Source organism: Diadema antillarum, unplaced genomic scaffold (assembly GCF_040938485.1).
Source record: "Diadema antillarum isolate AM-2024a unplaced genomic scaffold, OU_Dant_1.0 seq00000358_RagTag, whole genome shotgun sequence".
Lineage (NCBI taxonomy): Eukaryota > Metazoa > Echinodermata > Echinoidea > Diadematoida > Diadematidae > Diadema > Diadema antillarum.
Window position 1 is genome coordinate 1,049,638 of NW_027271364.1, and position 14,296 is coordinate 1,063,933.

The 14,296-nt window shown below is 39.2% G+C and overlaps 1 protein-coding gene across 1 annotated transcript; it reads left to right on the plus strand.

The window, feature by feature from the left end:
* Window positions 1-288: 288 nt before the first annotated feature.
* LOC139731118 (zinc finger MYND domain-containing protein 10-like) lies at window positions 289-13,215 on the plus strand. Its single transcript, XM_071641999.1, has 12 exons — window positions 289-415; window positions 2,316-2,424; window positions 3,507-3,674; window positions 4,085-4,164; window positions 5,164-5,239; window positions 5,805-5,893; window positions 6,470-6,570; window positions 7,636-7,808; window positions 8,659-8,784; window positions 10,550-10,671; window positions 12,234-12,359; window positions 13,119-13,215. Exons 1-12 carry the CDS (start codon window positions 312-314, stop codon window positions 13,213-13,215), a joined length of 1,371 nt encoding a protein of 456 aa, XP_071498100.1. The 5' UTR covers window positions 289-311.
* Window positions 13,216-14,296: the final 1,081 nt, after the last annotated feature.

Sequence of the window (14,296 nt, forward strand, 5' to 3'; positions counted from 1 at the left end):
AGCTGGAAACCTGAAGTCCCATCTCAACCAACACTATATCACCCCTTAAAGTTTTGTTTTGTTTTGTTTTGTTTTTTTCCTCAGGCTATAGAGCATAAAAATTGTTGCAAATTAAATTGCGAGAAGACTTGGTACAGGCCTGAAATACGAGTGCAAAAGTCTAAAAGAAAAAGAAGAAAAAAAAAAAAGAGGGAAATTTGTATAGGTTTCGGATACCATCGATTTCGGATACCATCGATCAAAAATAATTGATCGATCGAAAGTTAACGAGTTGCCAGGGACGCGTCGGGTTGAAGGAACAACTGTCCGAAATGGCGTCTGACACTTCAAATCAGCCCGTTTTACTCGCGGTTGAAGCTGAGGCGTATGTACAGGCACTTCAAGTGTATCGTATTCAAGACATTGGAAGTGCAAAGTAAGTCAGTAATGTAGCGAGTTCAGACGATAAAGTTCGATGTTCCAGTAGATTGAGAGCCTACTCTTATACAGGCAACCAATTAACTCAGTCCCATGCATTGAAGTACATGTATGTTCCAGTTTGCTTCAGAGATGCCAAATTTCTAAAACTTGCTAATGCTAGTAATGGCTAGGGTAGGAGTGAAAAACTGCAACCAAAGAAGGGGAGGGGAAGATGAGGGAAGCAGTTGTCCCCCTCCCCATAGATCTATATTGAGCTTTTTCGTCTTACAAAGGAACTTCACTGTAGGCCCTATATGAGGCTATACAGTAACAGTTAGCACTTAACAGTTATTTTCAAATGGCTGAGATTTCCCAAAAAGTGATCAAAAGGCGACAGGCCACGCCTTTTATTAGAATCTCTTTGTTTCACCTTGTTTTTGGGTATCTCAGCCATTCCAAAACCGATTTTCATCAAATAAACTTTTGATAGAATCTACCCCTTAGAATTGCATGCTTTTTTGACATCTCATAGAGTGGTTTCTGAATATCTCACAAAACGTTCAAAGCTAAATCCTCACCTCAACCAGAACTGTACACGCCCTTTAATACTCGTATGATTCTCCCGTTAGTTCTTATGGAAGATCAGGGCTCCATTTCATAAAAGATGTTTGGAATGGCAACTTCCCACAGCAACAGCCAATCAGGAAGCTGGATTCTTGTTGTTACTTTGACAATTGCCATTCCAGCAAGAGTTGCTATCACATCAACTTTTTTTATGAAATGGGGCCCAGATGGTCCTGCAAGCAAGAGCCAAGACATCATTCTGAGATTGCCTCCCCCCCCCCCCCCCCCCCCCGAATTTTGGTCGAGGGTTGAGTCTAATGGCAGAATCCTTAGAGACCTCTTTGGACTATTTATTTCGAAAGGAAAAAATTCTGTGAGATACAGTCGTGTAGGTATCCTCTAACTGTTAGGCATCAAGTCAACAGAAATAATAAGGAAAAGGTAGTAAATTAATAGGATAACCAAACTGTCAGGTTAACCTCACCGGCCCGAGCACAAATCTGTCACTAGGGTTTTCTACTGTACATGTGCTTACTGCTTAAAATGTTATGGTGGCAGCACTGCAGGGTTACGAGGAGGATAACTTTGGACTTGGTTTGTGTTTGTTGGATGTGATTGTAGCAAAGATCTGAGGATGCAATTTAAAATTAGACACCACCACCACACCGGTTGGGTTGGGGTCAGTCAGACAAGCTGGATGGTCGCTTACCACACAGACTTGCGTTGTCCCATCAATCATCATGCATCTTACAAGAATACTATTCAGCTATTAAATATTGTCTAGGGAGAGCCCTGTAATAGCTAATAGCCTGCAGGCTTGAAAGTAGAAGCTCAGGTGTAAGCTCATTGCTGACAGTGATACTCTGTCCAGAGTGCACATGTATTTCAGCATATTCAATCCAGGTCCATGTTCTGATGCCATCTACTGCTATAGCCTACAGTTGTATATACTATGATGGTACTCCAGAGCATCTTAATCTAGAGGCACTTTTCATGTTTTGATAAATGTAAGAACATATGACTGTCAGTCGTATTAAAGCCAATAACTTTGGCTCAGTCATTTCTCACACTTGTCCTCTTGCTAGGAAGATTGTACCAGCATACATTAAATCGGCATATATGCACATGATTTCGCTTCTTGCAATATCTTGGGTGTGTCTCATGACTGGAAATTGCATGCCTCTGTAACTTAAATGCTTACATTGTATTTCTTTTTTTAAGACAATCTGTTTCACTCATCGACTGAAGTACTACTACTACTAACACACTAACCATGGAAGACTGGACTATGTTAGTCTGGAAATAATATGCATTTTGCTAAAATTTTCCTCTTTTTTTTTTTTTTTGTTCAGCTGGATGAAACAACATGAATATCTTGAGAAACTCAACATGCAAGCAGTGCTACATGCCTCGAGCAACCAGGATGAATTCGTCAAAGAGATGCTCATGACGTATGAAAAGGTGCAATGCTCTCCTTACTGCCCCATTTGCTTGCTTTCACTTACCGACAGAATTAGCAATTAGTCATTCATATGTTCAAGACTTGTGCAACGATCTATCCCTGAGTGGAATGATCTACCCAGCTCCTTGGTTAATTCTAACTCAATCAAAAATGCCGAAATCTCCGTATGGGCCATTTCACAACAATCTCCGAGTAGGACCACATTCCTTCTCAAAACAAGCACACAAGTCAGGATCATCTTCTTGATAGGCTGCATTTATAGCCCTTTGAAGATTACAGAAGAAGGCAGGAAAGATATGTATTTGTCAGAAAGAGTACAAGCTATGCTGTATAGAAATTAGTGAGGTGACATGAATGTCACACATGCATTGTTGATAGTCTGAAAGCCATCATTATCTCACAACAAGTTTCGTGCATTAAAAACCTCATTTTGCACTCAAAGAGACCTGAATCAAAGGGTGTTAAATATCACATATATACCTTATACTTGCATAACAAGTAACAGACCAAACTTAAAAGAAAAAAAGAGAAAAAAACCCCAACAGCAAACAAACAAAATATGATAGCTCTGATTTATCAAACAGAGTCATGAAGTTAATGTGTTTGTTTTTTTGGTGACATTGTGATCTATACTAGTAGACGTTTCTTATATTCATACACAAAGCAAAATGAGTATCATGTTGGCGACTGAGCACTCAAGGGGCTTGGATGATTCTTTCATGGTGCCCATTAAACACCATGTAGTTAAATCCATGATGCAGAGGGTTGTTAGTAACCATCCATGCTGCTCAGTTTTTCATTACTCTTTTACTTTCATTCATTGTATTCACTCATTGCCACATTCTCCTTTGGGCTACTCTCACTTAATACATGTACATTGAGTCACCGAAAGTTTAGTATGCACTGTGTATATGCAGTTGCTTGAACAACACTGTTTGAAATGCTTTTTCACCTGCATTCTCCAGATACCTGTTGGCAGAAGAATACTTTTGCTGAAAGTGTGTGAGAAAGAAAATAATTGTAGACTCGTATAAAGCGATCATTCTACCTAAAAAGATTAAATCATGTGTTTCTCTTGCAGATTCCCACCTTGATTCAGGAGTTACTTGCCATTGAAGTTTGGAAACAGAAAGTCTTCTCTGTCATCCAGAGAATGAACTTTGAACCCAAAACCACTTTCCCTCTGTACATGACACTGTACCACGAGGCCACCCTAGCAAACCTGCTGGAAACTGTCTTGTATCATAAGGTAAGCTGCATTCTTTTGCACTTTCCTGATTCTATATATTTCCTTGTACATTTCAGTGCAAGTACATTAATGGCTAGGCTACGAACGTGACACAAAGGAGATTTTACAAAGGCCAGGGAGGTGGAATTCACCTCCCTGCAAAGGCATAACGTGAATTGGAGAGAGACTGAATATTGACTGACGACATAATGTAAAGTTCTGTCTTTCTACAAGTGTGGTACTGTATGTGAGTACCATGTATGTCCCCTAAGCCAGATCATCTGGCAATTAAGATAAATTGATATTTTGGTAGCTAAGATAGTTTAATTTCCTGAAAGATATAGAAAATGCTGTTGGTCTGTTTTCTTTCACATATCATTGACCATTTCAAGCAATAAGCATTTCATAGATGCTCATTCCCCTATTGCCAGGAGCCATGTGAATCTGCTGAAGATTGTGCCCTGGATCTGGTGGATTATTGTCATCGGAAAATCACAGATTTAATAGCCAGGTAAAAAAGGAAATCGCATAATATTTTGATTGTAAACAATTTGGTGTTAAAAGAAGAACTGCCAATGAGGACATGTCCATGATATTTAGTATGTTTTTTTCTTCATTCAAGAAAAAACAAAATAGAGATAATATTTTGTGAAAAATATTGTTTTTAATTTGATTTTAATACCTTGCAGCTATGCAGAATTTCTCCATCTCTGGAACTCTTAATGATGATGTGTTGTTGTGTTTTATGGGGAAAAAAAGAGAGAAGATGGTGCCCTAGTAAAGTCCCTGCTGTCAAATCAAACAATCATATTAACAGATCAAAGGATTTTATTATTTAAACCTATGCCAATCAGATGTCTCCATGAGGAGCTCATGAGAAAGAAAGAAAAGGAAAAAAAAAAGTAGCCACATGAGAGTTCATCTAACAGAACAAATAAGATTATGAGGTGATGACATTATCAGTTTTACAAAATGAAGAAATAAATGCTCACTTCTGCTGTTTGTTTGTTTGTTTTTTTGCACATTGTCAGTTATTAGAATTTTCATTATACATTTAATATCCCTTTGGTTGGAATAAATGATTCAATGTGTAGTCCTGAAAGTAAAGAGTTTGCGCCCTCTACATTTGTACTCGAGAAAAATGTTGCAGATCTTGAATGATAGTGACATACAAAAACAAAAGCTGGCAAAGCTTGGGGAAAAGCAAATATTTTTGTTTCAGAAGGTTCCCCATGAGATGTCTGTATTTACTACATATATCTTCCACGTGTGATTTTCTTTTTTTCTGTACATGTATTCCTTGCTTGCACAGATTTCAAAGCAGATATGTTTTATGATATGAATAGCAAATATTTCATGAATCATGTGTGCTACCATAAGTTTGGCATTACATAGAAATAATCTCCTTTTTTCCATCTGCCATGAACAAATTTTTCACATGATTTTACTGCTAAAACTCTTAATAATGTTTTAAAAAGATTGTGTGAATAACTTTATTCCTTGTGAACAGACAAGAACAAAAAATGCATGAAGAAGTGGAATCAAAACCGGACACCAAGCATGCAGAAGAAAGATCAGCTATGAAGGTTATTTACACATTTTCTTACCCGTGTGGCAAGTTTATACTAATAAGACATATTGTTTATGGAAAAAAAACAGGATGTGGTACAAATGCCATCAAGTATAGACTATCAAACAAATGATGCCATTTAATTCAGTTTGGGTAATCATTAAAAATAACAGAAAACTTGGGATTAGCCGTGACAGATCTGTATATCAACAGCATTTGCGTCATAGAGACATGAAATGCATAATGAAATAGAAAATTGATGGTAAGCAGATAAACATGTCATATGTTTTATCTGTTTTCTCCTTTATTATTCTTGAAACCTTGTGTGTCTACTAGGAAGGATTATAGCAGTTAAGAGTGATGATGATTTTGAGAGACAAGAAAAGAATACCATCGTGATGTTTAATGAATGAAACAGTCCCAGACAATTATAATTTTACAGGAGACAGAGCAGTCATATGTTGCATTTTTTTTTCTAATGATTACTATCAAGATTTCTATATCACATCGGTTCGCAAGATAAAGGATTTTTCTCATCATGCATCAAATCCAACTCCTTCTTGTTCAATCTTTCCTCACAGGAGTTAAAGGGGCAGGAGCAAAAGCTGCAGTTTGATATAGCCGTGAAGGCAGTATCTATACTGAGATACATCACAGACCATTTATCAAGGTGAGTGATTTTCGTTGATCCAACTTTACACAAACAAGAAGAAAAGTTTGATAGTCTGCTTACAGTGATTTATTACACTTTATGGCTAGATGAAATGTGGCAGTTATAATTACTGTGTGGATTCTACTGCAGATCAGAATGCCAGTTTTCAAGGTGAAAGCAGTTTCTTTTAGTTTGTTTTTTTCTGTTTTAGTGTTTAAAAATGCATGAGGAAATAGTATTCCATATAGACCTACACTATTTTAAAAGAGCTTAGTCAGTGTAGACTTTCAGAATGTGAGTGTCAACATATTACATACCATCTCAGATGTCTTTAATTGAATTGCATTTGAATATGACATGTCTACATTTCAAATGCAGGAGCTAAAGATACTTGTTTACTGTGTCATAGAATCTGATGCCTAGAGGGTGTGCAGGTGTATATGTGGAAGTGTTTATTTAGTATGCATGCATGTCAGCAAAAGTGTTTTCGTAGTGTTTGTGATTTGTTTTCAATTTAATTAAAGTGAAAGAATAACTGCAACATCATCAACAACAAATTATATTATTTTTGCCATTTGATATCATTTCCTCCAGCCTCCCACTCAGTGTGACCACAAGAATCCTCAACACCCTAGATATCCCAAGTCTCCTGGTTCAACTGGTAGAAGACCCTCCGTGGACCAAATATGAGGAAGGTAATTCCTTCTCCTTCTGCAATGCTGCTGCTGTTATATTCCGTGCAACCAATGTTATTTTCCTCCTTACTGAAAGTGATAATAATGATGATGGAATTAATGACATGTTTTTCATGGTTAATGTTTGTGTTTTGATAGAAAATATTGTGTAATTACTTTGATGTTTGTAGTGAGCCTTCCTTCTCCTTTGGTGCAATGTGCCTGGTTGATACAATTTGCTTAATATTGTAAGTCACCATAAGGGTCAGCATCATCTGCCTGCTTTCTAGTGCATGGGTGTGTGGTTAGGGCTGACCGCCTCATCTGCTTTACACCCTTCTCTTTTTGCACGGAGAAGCAAAATGTGATCGTTTATGTGAGTGAGTTGTGGCTCTCTCACACATGGGACCCCAATTTTATGTCTCATCCGAGGGGCAGAGGGTTTATACTACGTCCTATTTGAGGGAACTGCATGATAGCACACAGCATTGCTCAGTTAGACTCATTGGCCCGTATTCATGAAGGTGGTTTAAATTTAGTCCATGATTTATGCAGATCTTTTTTTCTTTTTTTTTTGCATGAATGCACATGACAGACAACATACGCTAACAGACATCCAATAGTAACCTCACGTTGATATTTGTGTGTGTATGGTATGCCTATTTCACACTTGTTTTACCTAGTAGTCCATTGACTAAATTTAAACCATGGTTTTTAAACCACCTTTGTGAATACCCCCTTTAGTGATGATACTACCTTGTTGATATTGGTGGCAAGATGTTTTCTGATTGTCCATTCCACATCTCGCAGTTGCGGTACTAGACCCTGGTATACTACATAATGTACATGAAGCATCAATGGGCTGATTAGGTTTTGGGTGAACTCCCTCAAGGATGCCTTGAGGGAGACATCCCAGTTGACTGCGCAGACGCAGTCAAAATGCGCTGGTGTTTATTCAAAGTGCTAGATTAGAAACCAAAGCAAAGGAAAAGAAAGATTAGGACTTGCTATCATAGTCAAAACACCTCTGTGTTCCTTCAACTCCCCCCCCCCCCCCCCCCCCAACACCCACAACCCACCCTGCAGGCAAGCTGTCCAAGTATGTGGATGGTAAGTGGCAGGAGGTGGCCCCGGGTGAGCGGCTGACCCTGACGAGGCTGGAGGGCCAGGTCTGGATCGCCCTCTTCAATCTCCTCATGGGGCCCGACTGCCAGCAGAAGTATGCCTTCAACCCTCACAACAAGAGTCAGATACTCAAGGTATGTTATGTCAAATGCTTGTAGCCAGTGATCCAGTGATTACATTTGTGTCTGAGTCTTAAAAAAAAAAAACTAACAACAACAAGGGGAGGGTTTCTCCACAAAGCTGAATTGCTAACATTCGAAGAAAATTCCTCCTCGGGCTCTAGCAAAAAAAAAAGAAAAAAAAAAAATGAATGAATGAAAAAAAATGAATGAATGAATGAATGAATGAATGAATGAATGAATGAATGAATGAATGAATGAATGAATGAATGAATGAATGAATGAATGAATGAATGAATGAATGAATGAATGAATGAATGAATGAATGAATGAATGAATGAATGAATGAATGAATGAATGAATGAATGAATGAATGAATGGATGGATGGATGGATGGATGGATGGATGGATGGATGGATGGATGGATGGATGAATGAATATCAGCACAGATTTGTGAAGGTAGTTTCAGTCGATCAAATCCATGGTTTATGTTTAGTCTGTAGACTAATTAACATATATGTACATAAGAGGCTTCCTTGTCCATTTGGCATTCATCAGTGTGCATTCATTTTCAGATATTTGTTTACCAAAGCAATTTGTCTTGCGCATTTACAAAAATGAACTAAGAGCCAATACAGTAGACACTTAAACAATGGTTGCAGTTACCATGACAACAATTGCAATAGTGTTACTGCTAATATGATCAAATAAGGATGTGTAAATTTATATGGTTAAATAAGGAAAGTATGTTTGTCTTTTGAGAGTATTGTAGATGAGCCAAATATTTTGTTGTTTTGCCTGCATGTTGTTCACTCTCTATACCTTAAGATTAAAAACTTGATTAAAACTTGATTTCACCCCATAGCTGAGGTCTCACCTCACTGAGGTGCTACTTGATCAGATCCCAAGCCTGTGTGACCTCCAGCGTTACCTTAGCAACCTATCAATGATGGAACCGCCCCCTGCCAAGACAGGCATCGTGCTGGAGCAGGTGAGAACATTGGGGGGGGGGGGGGGGGGGGGGGTGTAATCTTGTTGTAGACTTGGATATCATACACCTTCCTTCATATTAAAGAATTCGTTGTTGTTTATCCATGTGTTGTCTTTATTGCTCACACTCAAGCTAAATTCTTTTTTTTTTTATGCTATCCTTATCATTCTTTATGAAATGGTTATATGGATCCTTTATTTATCAAATGATTGGCTGAGAGCAATCACATGACTAGTCTTTCCTTTTGCCTAATATGCCCAGTGGGCATACGTTTTTACCACTGACCACATATAAATGACCAGTACTAACGGCTGCTCTCAGATATGCGCATGACTGTGGCTTGCCGTACTTGCGCTCACTGACATCACAATTGCATACTTTAAAGCAGTGTGCACTCAATCAGTTAAAAGCACGCACTCAATCACTGAAGTTGTAATCACTTTATAAAACAAGTTCTAAGTTTATGTTTAGTATGTTTGGAGCATTTCCTCGGACATCTTTCCTTTTGAGAAAGTTCTATTAATAATCTACATGTAGCTGAATGATACTTACCCATAAAGGTAAATGAAAAGTAGGAGAACCATTTTATTAAACAAATAATGCACAGCTTTAAGTTCAGGACATTAATGGAGATGCAGCTAATTCTCGGGTATTCACAGCGTTGTGCAACATTCACTTAGCTGCACCTCATGCATGTTACACTATTGTAAATACCCTAGAGTGAGCTGCATCTTCACTAAAGCACCTCACCTGTGCATTATTTGTATACTACTCCATGTGCTAACGCACGTTTGCTCGCTGTAAGATTCTCACAGCCTGAGTGCATTTATGGTAATTCAAAACGCAGGGAAACAAAGTAATGTAAATATTTGCTTTTCCTTCATCCCCGGATGAATAGAAGACTTCCTCAATCATGTGGTGATAAAACATGAACAGTAAAATCTGTTTTTATACCCAAATTTCAATATTTACATTTCTAACATGTGATTCTCTTGAAAGATAAAATCAGAGATTAACAAATACATGTGTTAGTTTTATGACAGTCATTATCCTCAGAGTCATATAATTTTGTTTGATTCCACAACATAGAGTTTAGATGAAGATATCTGCTGCACTCATTGTAACATTTATTAGCCAACTTCCTTTTAAAAGATTTGATTGAAGTAATTCATGACTTGTTATAATTCATTGGATGTTCTTTTTTTTATAAAATGAGCTGTGCATAGGATATGCGGATATTGAACCCCTTCTTTTGTGCTGCCAGGAAATATCACTGTCTTGATAATAGAATGCATCTATTCAGTTTTTTAAGATACATTGTACTTTTGTAAATTCACGGATCACAGCAATTAGCAATATTATCGTGCCAGCAGTAAAGTTTTAATCACAGAGGGAATATAATACGTAATCTCCATCTCAAAGATTGTCCACAGCCAGAGGCAAAGCAAGTTACTGTATACGCCAAATATTTTGTGAGGTTTTTATTTTCCTGAATTTTGTGAGTCGGGGGCTGTTCACAAGTTTAAAAACGCACGAAAATATGAACTCTGATCACGACATGAATGTGACGTGCATGCATTCATTTCTTAATTCAGTACTGTACTCCACAAACCTGAATTTAGCCACTTGCAAAATTGTCGGGAAGTCCCCATTCTCGAAATATGAGACTTGCTAAAAATATGGCATATACAGTAACCCACAGAATTGGAGTGCCGTAGAGACGGTCATGCCTAAAAAGTTGTCATGCGATCTTTTCCATGGGCAGGTGCCAGAAATTCGAGACAGACTGCTGAGGGAGAATGAAGGCAAATGGAAGGCCATTGCCAAGCATCAGGTGAAAACCTGCTTCAATGCATCCTCCCAAGCCATGAAGGAGCAGGCTAAATTGTGAGTACATCAAAGGAGGAGTTTATCTTTTGCTGCTTATATGATTGCACTTTTCAGTCATCTCGGCTCCTATTTAAGTGCCATGCCACTGGAGTGCTCCCCTTGCACATCTCTAAAATTGTTATGTAATCGTTATGTAGTAGATGCACAAATCATTTGTGTCCTTTGACCCCGTTTACAGTGCGAGGCTTGGCCGCGGCTCGGCCGTGGCCGAGCTCACCTTCGTTTCAGTGTAAACGCGCAAATGGCCAAATGCGAGGCCAAAATTGGCCTCACATTTGGCCACGCTCTGGAGGTGGACTCGGCCGCGGTTTGGCCGCGGCCGAGCCCGGCCTTTTCTCAGTGTAAACGCAAACTGGGCCAAATGCGCGGCCAATTTTAGTCTGGCTTCCAAACCCTCTGCCTGTACTATATCGCTGTTCAGGATATTAACCCCCTCAACGTCGAAACTAGTATAGTTTATTTATGGTGGTTTTGTCCTGCAAAGGATTTTTTTCCTTCGGCAAAAGCCTTTGCCCGATCAACGACTTCGTCGCCACGAAATTAATTTGGCAAACGGTCTGAAAACCAGACAATACCAAATTGGGTTTGTTTACAAGCAGAGCGCCACTACGACAAAATATTGAAAGGTTTGAATCAAAAGCGCGGCCGAGCCCGGCAATGTAAACGGACAAAATTGCGGGGCCCGGCCTCGCAATTGACGGGCTGGGCTCGGCCGCGGCTCAGCCCAGCCCCACACTGTAAACGGGGTCTTGGATATCCTTCTGTAGGAATGACTTTTGTTTGTTCGGTTTTTATTTTGAGTGAGAAAGAGATTGTTCATGCAGAGAGGAGAAGACTTTTTTCTTCAAATTACCCCCTCTGCCTTTGAAGATGGCTATTGCTGATCTACAGTTTTTTAAAATACATGTCGAAAACACAAAACCACTTGGATTCAAACCTGTCATCTACTGCTATCTGGGCAGGGACACTACCACCAGGCTGTCCCTAGTTGCCAGTATTAATGACTCAATGAACTTGAATCAAATACCCACACTCTGAATTCCAAAATTGTTCTTTTAATCCAAGGCTTGCTAAGGCCTGTTTAAGTGAGAGAAAGAGATTATTCATACAGATCTTAGGATACAGAGGGTGTCATTTGAATAAAAGGTATTATATAAGTATGACTTTGTTCGTAGTTAGTGGACTTCTTTAATCTCACATCTATTTTTCAATCTCTGCCTTTGAAACCATATCGTAGCAAAATTGTACGACAAGTACTTGGCCTTTGTGAATGGTCTTTTAATACATACATATAAAATATACTTCACGTTGCCATGGACGCTTCCGTGGCTGGCAGAGAAAGAGTTGATTGAACAATGAGAAGGGGTGGACAGCGCTATCTGTACGTCAGACCTCCTCAGCCCAGGACAGAGCTGATTGGAGACAGTCGTCCGCTTACTATTCCTCGTGCCTCTCCAACGATCATAGCAATCAAGGGATAAGTACTTGTAAGTAAGTAAATAGAATATACCTACTTATGTATACTGCAGTCTTTAACTTGATTTTCTTTTTTTGTATAGATTTGCAGATATGTACAACTTTGATGTGCTCGAGTCTCTGATAGCAGAGCCACCAAAGTGCGCCCTCTGTGGATCGCCGGCTGCCCACAGGTGTTCCAGGTGTCGCAATGAGTGGTATTGTAGGAGGTGAGTGTGTCCCTCATGATTGGACTCTATTCTATCTTAAGATGTCAGTATGGGTGTTAAGAGCAGAATGTGTTCCCCCACCCCATAGTAGTTGATTGATTGATAGGGGTGGCAAAAAAAAAGAAAAAAGAAGAAGAAGGTGCAGGCCAGTGAAAATTAGAGCAAGACATGACAAATGTGAAGAAATTGTGACCATTTCAGTGTGTACAGATTCCCGCATATTTGTTTACAAAACGAGATTAAAATTCAGTCTAGAACTATCAAGCCTTCTTGGCTGCTCACGAAGTATGGATTTGATGAAAATTAGTTTTTATTAGATTGATGAAACAGTGGGTTGATTACCAGTTACAAACTGCTTACCAATAAACTGATGAATTTGAGAAACCTGGTGGTCTTGTATGGATTTTTCCTGGATGCATTTATGTCACAACACTCACAGTTGCAATGCTGAAGATAATTGAATCATTCCCACTCTTCCAAATGTGTTGTCAATCGTCAAAAGTGCAAAAATGAAATTATGCAAATGACTGTAACAAAAGTATGTACTTGAAATTGACTTAGTTGAGTTAAAATGAAAGCCTTTTATCAAGACTTCTGAATTAGAAATAAACCTGATAGTAACAGCAATACAGCCCTCAGGATTTCTGTGCATTTTTGCAGGATACACTACGACTTTTTGTTTCAAAGAATATCTGTGTGCAAAGGGTTATTGAAATGACAAGAGTGACGTGCACCCCTCTCCGCTTCCTGATTTTGCAGGGAATGCCAGGTGAAGCACTGGCCAAAGCACAAGACGGCGTGCAACCTCATGCGGGAGACCGAGAAGAGACTGAAAGAGACAGCCTCAGGCAGCTAACGTTTCCCCAGCCCCGGCAATGCACGAAGGACTGCAACCTGGTACTGGTTTTACTTGCAGACAAATGTTTGACTGTGATGCAAACTTTTCTCGTGATCTATTCCATGTGACAGTGCAACAAGGGCTATTTTTCATGAAGACTCGCCGATTGTTGGAAACCTATGCAACAATGCAAGTCCGTATATTTTGAGGAGGGCACCTGAATTGTTCAACTGAGTTGTGTTCAGGTGATCTTTGCACGGAACCATCCAGCTACGATTGACATCTACATGTCTTTGCAGTACTACAGTCATCACCGTCCAACCATGTTTATCATCTCTACTAACCAGTGATGTTGCTACTAAACCTGCAGGGTTCCCAGCCCATCAGGGAAAAGTCAGGGAATTTGATAAAAATGCCTCAAATTAGGGAAAAGTCAGGGAATTTTGATTGGTCCAAAAATCGAAAGTAGTCAGTCAGACTCTCTTATATTTTGTTAAATATCAAAACAACATTCATTGGATGACTGGCTGTGGTGTTTTTTTAGTGTAGCCTCTTTGACTGCATTACAAGTCACCGGCGTAGTGGGGGGGGGGGACTTTTTTTTTCAAGTAAGATTATTGTTGTAATATTTCACTCAAAGTGTGCACCAGATTGTTGAATTTTAATTTTCAAATTGCAAAATTTCTCTTCGGTGAGAGGGGGATACCCCCTCCCACGCCCTCCCCCGTGTGACCATCTTCTAGGATTGACACACCCACACACACATCCAAATAATTCTGAGTGCACAAGACTTATCACTTAAATTCCAAAAACTAAGTTCCCTAATGTGCAAGAGGGAAATCCCCTTTTAATCAACCCTTTCCTCACTCAGTTTCCCTATATCAGGTTTAGTAGAATTTTTTGACAATTTCCCAAATATCCCATCAACTATGTGAAGATATCTCAATTTCAACTTTGAAAAGACAAAAGCTCCCTCTAGATTGGAAGTGTTGGGATAGCACTCTCCCACGCTTTCTCCCTGCTCCCCCATCCCCCCCCCCCCCCTTGCACACAAGTAGACAACGGCTACACTGTCTTCTGAACATAGTTTTCCAAACAT

What these genes read in the sequence shown, in the direction of transcription:
- LOC139731118 (XM_071641999.1), top strand. Translation starts at nt 312, where the DNA reads ATGGCGTCTGACACTTCAAATCAGCCCGTTTTACTCGCGGTTGAAGCT. An exon ending in TGCTCATGACGTATGAAAAG is followed by an intron (nt 2,425 to 3,506) that starts GTGCAATGCTCT and finishes TTTCTCTTGCAG; the next exon opens with ATTCCCACCTTGATTCAGGA. An exon ending in AATGAGTGGTATTGTAGGAG is followed by an intron (nt 12,360 to 13,118) that starts GTGAGTGTGTCC and finishes CTGATTTTGCAG; the next exon opens with GGAATGCCAGGTGAAGCACT.